Genomic DNA, 17,718 nt, shown 5'->3' on the forward strand with positions numbered 1-17,718 from the left:
GTAGGGAAAAGACACCCTGTGGGACGTGTGGTTCACACAGCTCCAAGCAGGGCCACCCCTGAGTGTGGGGACAAGCCCACCACGGCCCACTGGTCCCAGGGGGAGTTTGGGTGATTCTCAGCAGGGTGGGAAGGAAGGACAGAGAGAGCAGAAAGTTAACTCCTTCCAGCCTTACCACATGTACACTGACCATGTCTCCAGGCTCAGGGTAATGCGGTTCGGTTGAAGCGTTCTCCCAGGGATCAGCAGCGAGCCATCCACACGACACAGCAGCACAGGGCAAACCCATGGGGATGAAGCCAGGATCATGTGCTAGCCAAAAAAAAAAGCACAGAGGGCACCAGCAAGGGGCAGGGGTTGCAGAGGTGCTAACCCGACCCCAACAAGCATCAGCATCCCTAAGGCCAAGCACAGGGCAGGGCTGAAGACCTGCACTATGGCAACAGCCCCTTGAAGGTTTTTTCCCCTTCTTTTTGCAACAGAGCTGTCCCCAGCCTCCCTCGCTGCACAGAAACCTCTCACAGCCATGCTTTAGCCATAATCAATACAGCAGACCCTGCCAAACCCTGGCACTGGCTGCTCCTGGCCGTGGGAACGCCAGCCTGGCAGTACTCTCCTTGAGCATAGTTAGCAGGGAGGTTGGATAAAGTTGAGACATTACCCTGATGACCACCCAGTCAGCCCCCTGGTGCTTTTAGGGCTCCTGCTCTCTGTTTCACATCTTCCCTGCCCTCCATCATGCTCTCATCATGTATCAGCTCCTTCCCAGGTAGCTGCAAGCCCATGGGCAGACAGGGCTGCAAAACTGTTGTGAGCAAGCTCAGGAGAGCAATGATGAGCTGGGCTGGTCCTAGGACAGCCCTCAGCCTTCCTGCAGCATGTGTGCCTGGAGCGTGAGCACCCTGGAAATCCCAGGAGGTGCTCACAGTGGCTGGGGCAGGGATCAGTGACAGCACCTTCCCCTCCCATCACTGAACTGTGCAGCCCATTTTGCGAGGCAGGGAAGGATGCTCAGCCCATTAGCTCCCCTTCCCACAATCACCTTCTCCCGCTGCGTTACCTCCCACTGAGGCACTAGAAGCCACGTGCAGCAGCATGGAGAGGGATGCCTGGCTGCACACAGCGTGAACACAGCCACATATGCTGTGACAAGAGCAGGGGGAGGTCGTGAGCAGGTGACCGACATGGAGCCACACTCCTGGTGTGGAGAACAGCACGGGCTGCAGCTGCAAGTGCTGAAAGGTTTTCAAACACCCTCAATGCCCGGGGAAATGGTGCTTGCTGCCACCCCAACTCCTTTCCATCCTGCTCCCAAAGCAGCCAGGCCAGTCTCCCCTTGAGCACCCTGAAGAGCTGGAAGCACTGGGGAGAGCAGTAGTGGTAACGACGGCCCCAAAAGCACCCCTACCTCCTCTGCCCACTCCAGCGTAGCCCAGGCATGTCCTCATTTCAGGCTGGGCAAGCAGCGGCCCAGCCCCAGAGGTAGCAAGATGAAGCCAAACCTCCTAATGGAGCTTGACAGCAATGGGATTAAAAGCATAAGTGAGATCGCAACCCCTCTGCAATCAGCTTCTGCCTTGGAAGAGCTGAACCAGAACAGAAACCTCCTGGCAGCCAGGAGAGGATGAGGAGCCCACACACACGCAGGGTGAGGGCAGCGGGGACTGGGGGGAACCTCGCCTGTCCCAAGCCCTCCTTGTTTGCCCTACTAACCCATCATCAGCACCAGCAGTGATGGTGAAGGGTTTCAACAGGAACAGCCCCACATCCAACTGGTTGCTGTGGGATGGTAGTTTTACTTCCCTAAACTCTGGGTACAGAGCAGCCCATGCCATGAGCTGCTCACCCCTTCCTCTTGCCGCCTGTAGGCTCAAGGCATTGCACAGCACCTGCAAGAACTCACTCCCACCCCCCTCCTTTGGGTGCTGCACTTGGAGCAGTGCCACTGATGCTGGGAACAACACCCAAGCAGCCAGGTCCAAGATGGAGATGGGAGAAGAGATGGGAGGTCTCACTTAGATGCAAGTGGGTGCTCAGGAGGACACCCACAGCCCCTGTTTCTGTGGGACAGGGTGTGCACAGACCCTTGCAGCTGGTACTAAGCCCCATCCACCCCAGAGCACAGCCATGATTCAACTAAAAGGCAGCACTGACCCATTTCCCACCTCAGGGATGCTCCAGCAGCATTGCTGCCCCAGCTCTCCTTCACCCTCCTTCCTGCAAGCAGGAATATCTCAGCATCCCCTCAAAACACCCAAAGGGGCTTTTGCAGAGATGAAGTGGGGGTTAGCTTGTAGGAATCATCCTGGGGTGGCTGCTAAGTCATGCTCCAAAAAGCCAGCAAGGCGCAAGCACCATCCCCATCTGAAACCCAGCAGCCAGAGGCTGCTCTCCCACCTGGCAGTGTTTGCTTCCAGCAAGATGCGGGGGAAAGTGGGGCTTTTTAGTGCAAGAGAAAGGGAGCCACTCCAGGGACTGATGCATGCACTTGGGAGCAGTGGGAAGAGCTGATGGTTTTTAGCACAGTGCTCAGGCTGAAAAGCTAGCCCCAGCTAGAGACTTTGTTTTGCAGTGACCTGTACTGAGAATTAGCTTTTTCCTTTTTCTTGCCAAATGGAAGGAAAAAGAAATCCTTCCAGGTCAGAGGAAAGAAAAGCATTTACTCATGGGTCAAGTGAAACAATCTGATGCAAGGTTGAGTGCACTTTTATCCTCAGCAAAGCAGGAAGAGTCAATTTCCATCTGAAAAAAAAAAAAAAAATCTAAAAGAGACAAAGGTTTTTGGGGTCAGAAGCACTTGATTGTGGTTTTTAAGCCCAAACGACGTGCTGCATTGAACCCCACTTTGCAAAGCATGGGTTGAGCCAAAAGTGCAGAGGGGCAGCAGGGAAGGGATGGGCTGATGCATTGATCTGGAAAATTTCAACCACACCGAGCTAGCACCATACACAGCAACAGCAGAGGCTAGTCCAGGACCCCTCATGCCTTCAGCATGTAGCTTGGGTACCCCAACCTTAGCCCTGCCAAGCCTGGCTGTGTGCTGGGGCACTGGGAGGGAGGCGTTTGTTTGGCTGCCTCCACAGCACTTTGCTCATCCAAAGCAAGCTGTCACTTTGCAGCCTCCTCCCTGTCAGCCAAATGCTTCCTGACAGCCCGTTTAAAACTCAAAGCACTCAGTTACTGCCATGGCCAGGCAGCTGCACACAGACACCACCGCACACTCCTCCATAGCCTCCCCCCGCCAAAATGACATCCCTGCCCAGAGCATTACTCCTCACCCTCTCCAGACCCACTGTCACCCCAGGGTCCTTCTCTAGTTGGGTCAGGTCTGGCTCTGCTCCTGCATGTATGGCCCCAGCTGACCCCACATTTCCATCTCCAAGATGCCAGCACCTGCTTCCCAGCACCGCAGCGGGGGGGAGAGCTGCCTGCCCCAGCTCCATCCCCCTGGCAGGGCTGACCCCAGACCCTGCACATCACCCGAGTCCATTAGCGAGTCCCTGGAGCGCACACCTCACCGGTGTTTGCTTCACCCCAGCTTTTAGGGAGAGCTGCAGAGCTGCACCACCCTTCAATTTTTAATTTGCTCTAAACATTTTGGTTCTCTGCCTGCGGGACTCCCAGTTAATAACCTCTGCCTGTGCATGGCTGCCCCACAGCTATGGGGAGGGTGGAAACTAGGGGCAGAAGAGAGGAAAGCAAGCTCCACCCCAAGCTGCTCTCTGCTGGAGGAGCTTGAACCCTTTGCATGCATGTCCGCCCCATGGTACTCTTGTAGAAGGGCTCACAGTGCCCCATGGAGTTGTTCCTCGAGGATGGGGTGGGATCCCCGGCCCCTCCAGGACAGACCTGACCCCTGCAGAGACAGGGCTGTCACAGGGCAGAACACCTTCCTCCTTCTCATGACACCTCTGCAGGGCTGGGTACCTCGTGTCTTGCTCTTTTTTTTCCTGATGCTTGGCACAGCCACCTCTCCTTCCCCACCCCCTGGCACAAGCACAGCAATGCCCCAGAGCAGGGACACAAATACGGCATCGCTTTCCAGCCTGAGGCCTCTTTCTCTTTTTCTACTGCCTTAGGCAACAAACATACAAACAGGGACCTGCTAGGCACGAGAAACATGACCTGAGCTGCTCTGTGGAGGGAGATGCTGCCACACAGATGCGAAAGATCAGCCCAGGTCACTCTGGCGCAGGGGAGCAGCTCCAGGTGGGTTTTCTGCCCCTTGGGTGCTGGGGGGCTATCCAGGCTCAGGGTTAAAGTTCTTCAGTTCTTCATACACCTTTTATCTTGATTGAAAGGGTGTGGAAAACTAATCAAGCACCTGCAGATGACATGTGAATGGCAAAACCTCATAGGAATAAAGATATCTTGACCAGTTAAGCACCAGCACGGGATCACAGCAAGGCCCTGCACACCAACAGGTACCCAGGAAGAACACGCAAAAAGGGTGATGTGCAGTGGTTAATAGCCAAGAATAGGCTCACTTCTCACTTTCTGCACACAAGTAAGCGCTCCCAGTGTTCACACACAACCCTCCCAGACCCCCAATTGCACCCATTCCCAGAAGCTCCCAGTTACACTGCCAGGCAGCTGCAGGACTTGCTGTACCCCAGGCAGCCTCAGCTGGGGATGGGAATGATGCCCACCCAGCAAGATCTTCAGCTCCTCACCTCCCTCACCCCCAGAGCCCCAGAGTTTTAGGCTGAAGGGAGCAGAGAGCTAGCCTCGGCCGCCACCTAGCAGTGATCTGGCAAGGACGTGGTGACAGCTCCTCCAGCCTGCTGGCCTCCTGCTGCAGCCCGGGGACAGGCAGTAGAGGACACAGGGGTCTCCTCAGGACTAGCCACAGTTCTCACCTCCCTGCAACCAAAAAAAGGACTCCTGCGGCAGAGAGGGTGGTGCTGGAGGGAAGCGCTCCATCACCAGACAGCTGTGAGCAACCTCAGCTCTGTTTCAGTTACTCTCTATGCTAAGCAACTGAGGCAAGCCCCCAGCTTGAACACGGGACCAGAGAAGTCAGGCAACCTCTAAACCTTCTCGCAGGGTTCTATAGCCCCTGCTCAAGGCCCAGCTCCTTACCTCTCTGCTTCAGTCTCCTTCATTCATGCTTTCTGCACGGTCATTTCCCAGTGAGCCCCAGATTTTCTCTTTCTACCTTTTTTTTGTGGGTTTTTTTTGTTTGTTTTTTTTTAAAGACCTTTCACATCCAAACCCACCCCTAAATGCTGAAATTAAAACAAAATAGTCATGGAATGGTTTGGGTTGGAAGAGAGCTTTAAAGATCAAGTCAAAACAATAAACTTCTTATGCTGGTCTTTTATCCACTGCAATATTAATGTTAAGCCCTATTTTGAGCTTTACTTGGTGGTCTGCAGTGAAACATACCTCTGGCACGTTTACAGATGGGTACAGAACGGTCCTTGAAGCTCCCAAAGACCTGAGGAACAGTCTGGGCACCAGCAAACCAGTTGAACACCACCATTCATAACCAGGGCACTTCTATGTCCACAGCTTTTCTCTGCATTAACAAACTCAAGCTCAAGAGGATTTCTTGCCACAGGCAACAACCTACATAAACATGGCCAACATCAAGCTTCGTCTGGATTCTTCAGAGATTTCATTCAGTATCTGTAACATGGGATTCCTGATGCTTCGTATGAGTGGCATCATAATTCACCAACATTCAGAGCATCTTCTTGGGAAAGGTATCTTCTTGCAAATTACCAACACCTGAATGGTCTGAGTCTTGAGCTGGGATACAACCAGCTCTTCAAACAGCAAAGACCACGTAGAGCATCCACTGTGTTAAAAACCAAAAACATCTCTGCACACAATGTCAAACTGCTCATGCGCTGAAGGAGGGAGGGACAGATAGTCAGTTTCCCTCTCCTAAACTTAAAGAATATATAACATAATGTGACGCTTAAATGTTCTCCTGAACCATTAAAGAGCAGTAAACCAGCACAACAAAACCAAACTACTTTCCTAACAGTAAAAGTAACATTTATCACATGTACCGGGCACATATGAATAGGTGTAAGTCTCCAAGATTTTCAAGGGATTAAACATTTCTGAACAAAGAAAATGACAGCACAGTCACAGAGAAGGCCTTTGCTGTCCTCGGCAGCTGCTCCAGCTTCTCCTCTCTTCTCACACCTTTTTTCTCAGGCTGGGGAGCCAGTGGAAGTAGTTACTGGAAGAGGCTAAGCGTGCAGCTGCCAGCACTGCAGGTAGCGTGGTAGGAGGGACACAGAGTTTCCGAGACAGCCCCATTTCAGACAGCCCACTGGCAAAGCACAGGCTAACTGCAAGACCCCCGGGATGGTCTTTGCTCTTCATTTGCTCTTCATCTGCATAAGGAAGGACACAGAAAAGAAAGATGGTATCGACACTGGCAACTCTAAGAGCTCCAGTTTAGACTGAAATACATTTTGCCTGGGCCTTACTAGGTCATGGCAAGAGGACTTTCTACTGCCCACCTATTTGATGAGCCCAACACTGTATCTTCCAAGAGCCTCTCACCTGCTCCTCCCAGTGGCCCCCCCAGTTTTCCCAGAGGTGGGAAATCAGGTGTTAACTGAGTAGCTCCTGTCTGGAGAACTGGGTCTCCACTCCAGAGAGAGAGCAGAAAGCTCTGTTTCAAGGCACAAACAGGCACTGCCTTTAGCGAGTCATTAATCTACCTCGTAAAAAAGGCAACTCTCATATGAGTGTTGTAAATTTCTTCATCATTTGGAAGATGGAAAATGAACACCCAGAGAGGGACCTTATAAGGTTTAAGATTTGTCCCTTACAGCTGAGAGATCGAGAGACTCTTGGTATGAAACAAACAGGCTCATGTATGAAGTGGAGAAACAAAGACTTCTGCATGAAAGCAGCAGAAAGTCTAAAAAAAGACAATAAAAATCAACAGAGGGAGAAATAAACCTCAATTCATTTGTTCCCATTAAACATTTAGGAATCCATTTTGCTGCACTAAGGTCAAACCAATGCATTGCACGCAGTCATTTATTACTGTCACATCTCCGTCCCATAAAAACACCAACATTTTCATCTAGCAAAGAAGGAGCACCAGTCCTAAGACACCCAATAGTGACTGCAAGACTCGCAGCACAGTTAACAGGCTGCTCGGCTTTCTGCCGTGTTAACCTTAACTGACAAATCTATTCGTACTGTTATGGTTGTCCATAAACGGTATTGCCATAAGTAGAACAGAGGGATGTACAGCTTCACAAAGTTGGAGATTGCTGGAAAATCTTTCTATCTGATTAGGCTTATCTTGGCTCACTCCTCCTGGTTCCTTAGAGTACATATAGGAGGTGTAAAAGTCTTCCACTGACTTGAATAAGACAGCAGGCATTGAGGACTCTTCAAGACAATGGCGTGTCTGCAAATGTATACAAAAAAAACCACTCAGGAGAGGGTGTCATTAGTGCATGCTTGGTTCATTAGCTGCTCTAATCTTTATTATCTCTCAAAGTCTGCGAAGAACTGGAATGTCAGCAAGTGGATGATTTGAAAAAAAACAAAACAAACAAAACCCAAAACCCCACACCCCAGAGACCCCTAGTTCCTCACAACCTCGGCCAAAAGGCATCTTTTCCTACACAGCTGAAGAATGACAGATTATTACAAGATACAAATCATCATGTCTTAAGCAAGGAATTAACAGCTGGTTCATCTATCAGCAGCCCCACACAGAACAAATGATGGCAATGACAGAGGGAGTTTCTGCAAGGGAGTGGGAGCTGAGTCAGAGGAAGTCCCTCTGCATTTTTGCTTAGAATACAAATTATATTTAAGTTTCAGGGATTGTCACACATGTCTCAGCCCTAGATAAGGACTAGAGGCAATGTTTGTTAACTCAGTATAGAGGAGAAAAGTAGTGAAACCACAGACAAGCAGCAATTCACCTTGCCCAATCACAGCTGTTCAGAACTAAGGTGCTTGCTGTCCAGGGTTCTTCTGTTGTCAAGGCAGCAGAAGAAAGGCATCCACCTTCAGAAGGGGTGGATCAGCATCCAGAGGTGCTTCACCCATTGGTGAGAATGCATTCAGAGGATAAGCCCAGAACAAAACAATTGTTTTACACAAGCAGATTTAAGCAGATTCAAATTGTCCCCCACAAGGGGACCATGAGGCACTCCTGAAGTATCTAGGAGACCTACAACAGCTGGGCAGCAGAAATTCAGTGCTGACAGGATGGCAAGACAGAATAATTTGGATAACAGGCATCATCGGAGTCCAATTAACCAACGACTCAGCTTGATACCTCCAGCCCACTGAAAACCTCTCCCTAACATGCGGTAAAAAACGAATGTTAGAACAAGAGAAAGAACAAGGTTTAAAGATTGTCTCCTCTTGCTACCCACGCTATCCTTGTTGCAGTGCAGGCAGTGTCACTGCTACTCCAGGGCAAAGCAGAAACAGACAAGGTGTAAGGGTGGACACTAAAAACATCTGTTAGCATTGGAAAAAGCTGGGATGGAAATAATTAAAATGGGAGGCTGTTCAGTTAACAGAAGAGGCAAACCAGACAGGATACCCTTAAGAGTGCTATGAGGGGCAGGAAGCAAGGCAGCATCTACTCTTCCTCCTGAATCACGCAATTAAGAACACTACCATTGAAAAGGAAAACATGAGCAGTGAAAACTGAAAAGGAAGGAATGCCACCTGGTGATGCTGCCACAAAATCGTAAGACCAAAAGATGAGCAGGAATCAGAGAAACAAAGTCCTCCCATCTATCCTCATAACCAGCTGACTGGTGCATTTCACTGTGCATTTCACTCCCCCTATTGCCTATAGGTAGGATTATTTTTTCATCCCACTGTCTTCCTCAATAGAAATTTTTGTCACTTCTAAAGACTGTAACAGAGATCACAGTCAGGGACAGAAAATGTGCACAGGACCTCTCTATTCCAGTTAGAAAGATCCTATGCTTTGAAACTCACACAGTTTAATACTTGCAGGGGAGCATTTAAGTTAGCTTACAAGGACCCTATTGCTATCTATTCACCTGCCTCCGTCTCATTGTACTTAAGCCCTGTGCATGCTACCAGAAGCCTTCCTCTCCTCTCACTCTCTCAAGGTCCCTTTTCCCAGCTTGCTTTCTTTCTATCCCTTTCAGATAACATCCCTGAAACACTGATTGTTCCAGCTCTACTCTAGACTGAGAGAACCAACTGAGAACTGAGAGAACTGACTCTCCCCCTCATCCTTTTAGAAAGATTTTTGTCTCAGCCACTATCAACCTATAGATGTTTAAGGAGCTGTGGTTATCCAAAACCATGGGGGCACATTCCCACTTGCAGCTCTGCAATGCCTTCTGCAGCTCAACAAATCCTGAGTGATACTGGCTCCCTGTTGAACCTAGAGCAGAGAACACTCTGCAAAACATCATGCTGCAAGCCCTATTAGACTCAGCATTAACCACCACTTAAGAAACAACACCAGCGCCACACAATGCCTCAAAGCACAGCCCAAACCGCAACCTTCCCAAACCCACTCTCCTAACTCATAAGGAGACCTACATGACGCAGCTCCACAGTAACTCCCAGTTACTCCTAGTAACCTTCAAGACTGTGAATGGAGGGGAAGTAGAGTAATAAAGAAGGGCCAGGTTTGATCTATGAAGTGCTGAAACAGTCTTGTTTCCACAATACCTTGATGTGCCAGTGGAGCACTAGTGCATCATCAGTAACACCAGAAACAACAGCAAAGAAGAAAATGTATAGCTCTGAGTCCATGTTAACAGCCAGTTGTAATTTCTCTGCCAGTCACTTAAAAAATCCCAAACATGTTAAAGCAATCAAAGGGTTATTCAAATGATCTAAAACCAAGAACAACCCCTCTCAACAGCAATAGCTGAGAAAATACCCTTACCTTAACAACTGCCATAAGGTCTGTAGAAGTTTCACCTGTACCCTCCTGTGCAAGTTCAGTGTCTTGCTCTGTTGTTCCTGGGACACTCACTTCCTCCAAAAATGGCTGCACATCATCTTGTGTCTCCTCCTTATCAGACAGGTGCCATTGCTAAGGAGACGGACAAAACAAGAAAAGGTACAGCTAGTGTGGGTAGAAGAAAGCTGGATGCACTGGAGCAAATTACAGAGCAATCAGATGATACCACTAAAATGTAACAGAAATGCAAAGGAGCTTACCTGTTTTACTCAGAAGTTTTAATATTTCTATATGGAGAGTTTGGGCTACTTCTAATGGGCAGAAATAATATGGAAGGACAGGAAGTTACATGAACAAAAAATTAGCTCTCACTTTAACTTCTCCACAGTAAAACTTATCACTTGAAAAGTAGTTTTATTCAAGCAATGTTTTCTGGTTATTGCTTGCTGCGTTCTGAAAAATTTTACCATGGAGAAGTGTCCCAACATAACAGAGCTGATACAACACAGTGTCCAGACATTTTGCACCTAAGGAGGGTGGGAGGTAAAAAAGAAAGTTGTTAATCCTGATGAGGCAAATTTAAAATCAGACAATGCAAAGGGAGTTTCCCATAACTTAAGAGGAGTTACCAGAAAATGCTAGCTAAGCAGTTAACAAGTCTCATATTAGACACATTTCATTCCAGCTCAAAACATTTTGAACTATTTTATAACTGCCACTGATGATCATGTTAGTGATGCACCAAGGAAGAAAACATTTTGGAGAGCTAAACAGAACAGCAGAGAAGGAAATATTTACGGTCTTACACAAAGGGGATCTAGAGGATTGCAATTTCTGGAATAGGATTCTAATAAGACCCTTGAAATCAGACATGACAAAACCACCTGAATGCATTTACATTCCTCTAGTCTCCAAATCACCAGCTATGTCTGCTATTTACACAAATGGATCTTGCTATAGTTAACTAGTTAGGGTACTCTCCATATTTTTCCATTAACCCCCACCCCAAACACAATGAACTCAGATGTGCAGTCTATGTTACATTAATTTTTTGCAAATACATACAAATGACACTGGTTTGTGTTCAGATAATACAGCAACTGTGCAAGGCCATTAATAGCCAAGATATATAACTTTCAGAGAGTTTCTCTAGCACAGAAACACAGTTGGCTAAAACAAAGCCTAGTTAAATGACTGCTTTACAAGTTAGTAACATTATACTAGCTTTTACTCTTACTTCAGAGAAATGTCAGGAAACAGCCCTGGAGCAGGCCCACTGCTTAACCCTTCAACAGCTGACATTTACTTAAAGGTGCTTTGGCCCCTGCAGTAAAATGTGTCATGAAAATACTACAATTTAAATAACACAGAAAAGTAGAGAGAGTCACCTGTAGCCAAGTGTTCCTGGTGTTTCTAGCAGTACTACATTAGACTGCACTCAAGATCTGGGTTTTACTCCCTGCTTAAGCCCTCTGTTCACCAGTTTCTCCATCTGTTAAATAGCAAAGGGCTCCTCTTTTAACATGCTCTGAAATAAAAGGTGTAAAGTAGCACCCAGATCTAGAGATCATTCACCGTTAGAGTTACCTTTTTAATAAAACTGTAGTTGTATATGACCTTACCTCCTGCAAGAACCAGGATCGCAAATTGCTTCCTTTCAGGTAAGTTTGGAATGAGCAAGACCATTAATGCAAATAATACACCACTAGTTCTTATGGTCTTTTTCCACATTTAAATGGCACCCCAAGTTATTATACATCCTTTGCCAAACCCCAGAAATGTGAGAGGAAAATACAACACTTCTTGGCTCCCAGGGATGCAAAGCATGAAAGTGCTAAGACAAACTGATCTCAAGAATCTGGTACTGGTTTGAGTCCTGAGAGTCCATTCCACCTCTAACTGAAAAATATGGTGCATATGGGAGGCTGGCAAAATCACTAAGCACACAGGCTCCCGGAAGTCTGCAAAAAGATCAGAGGACAAGCAGCTAGAGATGTATTTATGGTCCATGTGTAATAGTTTTTATATTATGGTTCTGCTTGCTTTTTGTAAAAGCAATACACCAACTCCACAAAAAACTGCATGGGACTAAACCAATACATATGGTTTAGTACAATGTCTACTGACCCCTGGAGCTGATTTTATTGAATGATAGCTACACCATAGCCAAACTCCCACCTGATCACACAGTTCATCCCCAACCAGCTTTGAAGTTGCTGTTGCACTATCTGCATCTAGAGACTCCTGCTGCAAGCAAAGATCTGGTTCCACCAGTTCAGCATTCTCCCACTTCTCACTGGGCTGAACATACAAGGCCAAAGGATTCAGTTCCTTGAATCCCTAGGAACAAACAAAGAAAAAAACAGTATAGTCAAGAAAAACACTTTGTAACTGCCACAAAGAATAAAAATGATTCAAGTTTCTAATAGGTTTTAAGAAGAAGCACACAACCCACAAGTTAGCTCCAAATCCTTGCAGAAACTGTCTTCCTCTTCCTACAAAAATCAGCTTCTCTCTCGAGTAATAAAATTACTCAGTAGTGGTCCCCTCCTCCCAAAATTGGACATACATATGCAAAAATACAATCATAGTAATCCTGCCAAAACACTCTTTATCGATTAAAACAACAGATAGAAGCACAGCAGACTGTAAAGCCTGACTTTCTGCTGAGATATAAAATCATGGCTGTACCTTTCTAAGGGTTTTCATTTCTACACAGTTCTTGCTGAAACTGAGCTGAGAGATTCAGACGACACAGATGGGCCCAAATCATAAATGCTCTCACACTGGCTTACAACCTGTCGGTCCAAGGGACAACGTGTAATCTATGTGGTTACACTGTCCAACATTGTACATTCACTGGCAAAGTAAAAGACTTTTTAAACCAAGCCCATTTCTGTAATTCAGTTTATTAATGTCAAAACCAATCTTCAGTGCCTACAGCAGAGAAGGCTGAAATAATTTAACTATCTTGTTCCTCACTCAACTGCCACTGCCACTGTGTAGCACTACTTTAAATTAGACAATAAAATCTAATCAACATGCTCTGACTAATTGTTTGGATGAATCAGGGGCCTCAACTTACGACTAACCAACCTGGCTGGAATTAACAACGGCTAGTGAAGTAACTAACATATCTCTTAACAACCTTTTAATTCCATCTCAGTTTGGCCTTATGCACAGAACATTTACAGCTATTTTACTTTTCCATTTATTAATATGAGAAGTGTGTCAGCTCCAGATGAATCTGCAATCCTAACAAGCTAATCAACTTAAAAAAAAAAAAAATCAAAACCTTCTAATCCTGTTAGAAGACAGGGTGAAAATAATTAGTTCTACTAAACCAGAACATCGCTGCTGTACCATCAGATGCCACCTTAACCAAAAAGCAAGCTCTCAGCATAGAGTTAGACACCATGAGATGCAGTCACAAAATGTTAAGTTACATGAAAGCAGGGAATACCAGTTTTCTCTTCACAAAATTACTTGCTTCAAGCTAAAGATCTTCACATTATAGGCACCCAACTGATGTTATTGTTTGGTTGGGTCTTTCAGCAGCACATGCCTCCCTCCTGACCTCAGAAGGAATGTTATTTCCGCAGATGTCAGCATATCCTTTATCCTTCAAGACACAGTGGAAGTAGACATCCTCCTTAGTGGATGTGTCACACAGGAAAAGATGCAAAATGCCATTGACATATTCATCCACAATGCCCACAAGTATCTTGGAACTACACAGGTTCTTAAATAGGAGAGTTGCTGCACTGGACCACATACCCTAAAGAAGAAACAAGAATGTAAAGTTACTATAAACAGACCAGTGTCCACCACTTGAGACTTTCCCTTGAAGGCACTTGTCAAAAAGGCAATTAAGCTAGGTCAGGCTAGGGACAAATACAGGAAAGCCAAGCAGACAAGCTTCCCAGCACTGATATGCAGCAAACTACCCCAAAGCCTGAAGTGCTAGCTACACTGGGAATGCCCTTCCACTCTAATACCAATTTCACTCTAATACCTATTTCCAAACGTGGTCTGATGGCCAGTGATTTTGTCACAATTGCCTAAAATAGTTTTTTAGGTTCTGCAGGGTTTTTTTTCTTGTTTGTTTTCTCAAATTCCTGGGAACCTGGATTATAAATGTTAAAAGAATTACTGGCAGGGAAAGAAACAAGTTTCATAGAATCACAGAATGGTTTGGGCTGGAAGGGACCTTAAAGCTCATCTAGTTCCAACCCCTGCCACAGGCAAGGGACACCTTCCACTAGACCGGTGTGCTCAAAGTCCCATCCATCTGGCCTTGAACACTTCCAGGGATGGGGCAGCCACAACTTCTCTGGGCAACCTGTGCCAGTGTCTCACCAGCAGCTTAGCAGTAGCTATCTGTTTCTGCAACAATATAAGCAAGAATATTCTGATCATAAAGAAAACAGACAGAGGAAGGCACAGAGACAGAGAGAGGGAGAGAGACAAGACAGAGAGAGTTACGCAGTCACACTCTGCTGAACTTAACAGCAACAATTCTGCTGTAAACATCAACAGGCCCTCTACTTGAGGGCAACCTCTACTTGACAGCTCTTATATATGTCCAGAAACAAAACTGCCTGTGAAGACATACCTCCACGGGTTTTACCCATGCCAAGGAACATGGGATGGCCTGAGCAGGAAGCTTCAAGTAACACCACCTACAATACAAAACAAAGCCATCAACATTACATCAAAAACAGAGCAAAACCAGGCAGAAGAGTAGAACTTCCTCCTCTTCCGGGTTTTAAAATCAGCTTAGAAATAGAGAGGCACATATTGGATTTTGCACTTATGACTAAAGCCTGGCAGCAGTTTTGGAAAACACTCCTCCCTTATGCCTTCCCTTGCCCAAGCATCTTCCCATCAAACCCCCTTATGGTTACCAACTTATAGACAGAAAGCAATGATTTTTGAAACAAAGAATGCCTGTGGCCAGGCACAAATTGAAGCAAATGATAGGGAAGAAAGAAATAGCGAAAAGGTACTAAATTGCAGAGGAGAACAAGTACCTCTAACACTGCAAATGTGTCCCACTTCGACTGATGTCCATTCAGAAGGATGTTCACATCCATCCATGGAACCCAAGAAGGAAGATTAGGGAGCTTGCCCCAAAGTAACGGAAAGCAGCAAGAGGAAAGACTGAGGAATGAAGGCAGAAACAGTAAAGGATTTAGCCCAAAGTCAGAGTGAGGTAGTGATGGACAGGACTGATGAGCAAAGGATGTGGAGTGATCAGAAAAATAGGTCTTAAACAATGTCATGGCAAGCATTAGCATGTAAGCAAGGAAATGCCTCCAAGACACAATTATGGAATAAAAGCCCAGATTTTTTCTAGGCAATCCACATGCTGGGATGTCTTTCTGAAGAAAGACAGGCCTGTCAGCCTCACCTCAATATCTGGGAAGGCAGCAGAACAACTAATTCTGGGAACCATTTCCAGGCACATGAAGGACAAGGTGACTGGGAGTGGCCAGCATGGATTCACCAAGAAGTCGTCATATTTAACCCACCTGACAACCTCCTATGATGAAATGACTGGCTTGGTAGGTGGGAGAAGAGAAGTGGGTATTGTTTACCTTGATTTCTATCAGGCTTTTGACACTGTGTCCTGTAAGATACTCATAGAGAAGCTAATGAAGTATGGGCTGGATGGTGAGATGGACAGTGAGGTAGACTGAGAACTGGCTGAAGGGCCAGGCTCAGCGAGTGGTAATCAGTGGTATAAGTCTACTTGGAGGCCAGGAACTAGCAGTGTACCCTAGGGGTCATTACTGGGTCCAATACTGTTCAACATCTTCATTAATGATTTGGATGATAGGGCAAGTCTACTCTCAGCAAATCTGCAAGATGATCCTGGACAGCCTGCTCTAGATGGCCCTGCTTGACTGGGGAGGTTGGACAGGATGACCTCCAGAGGTCTCTTCCAACTTCAACCATTCTGTAATCCTGTATCATTCTATGATTTACTTACTTGAGGAATCTCAGCCAAGACTTTCGGACAATTTCGAGGTTTCCGTAATCCGGGTAGAAAACCTCTACATCTTTGTCATTGATCACACGGTGGATGATAACACGGTACCACCATTTTGAGATTGCTACACAGCAAAGCTGTCCAGGCTGTACTGAAGACTCAGGCATGATATAACGATCAGAAACAAGTTTATTTGAGTAACAGTGTCTGCAAAAGATCATAATGAGAAACCGTGCTTAGTAGGATGCAGGAGATGAATACAGGGAAATATACAGGGCTTCAGAAGAATCCAGATTTCTCAGAGTCCTCATGACATGAATTTTCAGAACTTAATAGATCATTTACATCTCAGTTCTGCCACACTCAAACTGAAATGGCAATATAAAATGAAAACCCAAACTTTTAATATTTGAATTATATTCTTGGGGTCCAACAAAAAGTTAATTAATAAGGATTAATCACAGGCTACATACAATTATTCTAGTTATTAATGTTTAACATTACCTTGACATGCCAGTGCTTCCTATGAACCAGGTCCTGGTATACTAGCTCACATACACAGTATGTCTGCAGACTCTGTAATCACACTTACATGCGCCCCACAGACATCAAGCATTTACTTTGGCACACAATTAACAGCAATTGTTGCACCATTGTGGTGAATTAGAATTCTAAATGCATAATGTAGCTGACAAATCAATGACAGAATTTTGTTTTCAAATATAGGTCAAAGGCCTATTACTTGTTGCTTTTTGGTAAGTGTTGGAAATGGAAGTAAAAGCCTTAACTGAGCACATTAACCACAGTAGCATGGATAATAGAGAGGTGCAAAGGAACGTTAACATTCCTTTCCAGGCTTTTAAAGTTTAGGACACAGCCAAAATACTGTGAATTGCTATTAACCATATTTATTGCTTGCAAGTTAGAAGCAATGGGTAGGCATTATGAGTACATGTTTCAGTACAGCCCTGGCATCTCTGCATTAAGTAATCAAGCCAGCAGTGACCATAACCAACAGCTGGGCGTCGTGTTCCCTCAGCACAAACACACACACACAAGTAGTAGTACTGAATCAGGATAGCATGTTCGCACCTCATCTCAACCATCATATCCTGCAGTTTATCAGATGTTTCGCTGCTGCAGATGTGGATGTAGAACTGGCTAGGAGAGACAATTATTTCCACAAAGACTCCCACCAAGCACCTTCTCTCCAGCGGTGGTAAACTGCAAAGGCTTCTGTTCTGAACAGCATCTGGGGGGATTTCTGGAGTCATTATCAACTTGTCTAGTAGGGACTGCTCCAAATCTTGAGTCTACAAAGGAATAAAAGGAGCGTGGCACTCAGATGTCTTGTTATGCACTGACCACACGTAACTGTCCTTTCCACTAAGGTAAAAAAGCAGTTCTGCTTTCCTGGGGACCTGTTAGTTACTGAATATCAAAGAATCCCAACAAACTGCATAAACTGGGATTAAAACTTCCCCTGTGACAGCAGCATTCATTTTCACATTCTCTCTCTTCCTTTTTAATTCCCTCTAGTTTAAAGAGGGGTGCAACAAAAAAAGCCTTGCTTAAATTCCTGCAAGGAATAAAAGAGAGGAATTGAAGTTATAAAACATATTTAGACAAAAGTATTGAATAGGTATTGCTAGAAAAGCAAAACAAACCAAATATCTACACCTAAAAAAACCAACCAAAAAAACTCCAAACACCACACCCCACAAACTAAACATGGCACAATTTGTTGGATTTTATCCCAAAGATGCTATTTCTATGTTCCATGAACATGACACCTGGGTCAGCACAACCCCAGGCACAG

General features: G+C 45.9%; 1 protein-coding gene across 1 annotated transcript in view; it reads right to left on the reverse strand.

The window, feature by feature from the left end:
* Positions 1 to 17,173, reverse strand: part of LOC104403221 (tudor domain-containing protein 5-like) — a gene marked incomplete at its 3' end in the record, with an annotated part of 22,343 nt that extends 5,170 nt beyond the window's left edge. Inside the window, exons 1-7 of the mRNA XM_010011287.1 lie at positions 16,992 to 17,173; positions 15,900 to 16,106; positions 14,520 to 14,586; positions 13,482 to 13,682; positions 12,083 to 12,244; positions 9,928 to 10,036; positions 6,160 to 6,353 (exon numbers count right to left, since the gene is read on the reverse strand). Coding sequence (XP_010009589.1) covers positions 6,160 to 6,353; positions 9,928 to 10,036; positions 12,083 to 12,244; positions 13,482 to 13,682; positions 14,520 to 14,586; positions 15,900 to 16,106; positions 16,992 to 17,173 — 1,122 coding nt within the window. The remainder of the gene's footprint in view (positions 1 to 6,159; positions 6,354 to 9,927; positions 10,037 to 12,082; positions 12,245 to 13,481; positions 13,683 to 14,519; positions 14,587 to 15,899; positions 16,107 to 16,991) is intronic.
* Positions 17,174 to 17,718: the final 545 nt, after the last annotated feature.

This window comes from Nestor notabilis, unplaced genomic scaffold, assembly GCF_000696875.1.
Source record: "Nestor notabilis isolate BGI_N333 unplaced genomic scaffold, ASM69687v1 scaffold21203, whole genome shotgun sequence".
Taxonomy (NCBI): domain Eukaryota; kingdom Metazoa; phylum Chordata; class Aves; order Psittaciformes; family Psittacidae; genus Nestor; species Nestor notabilis.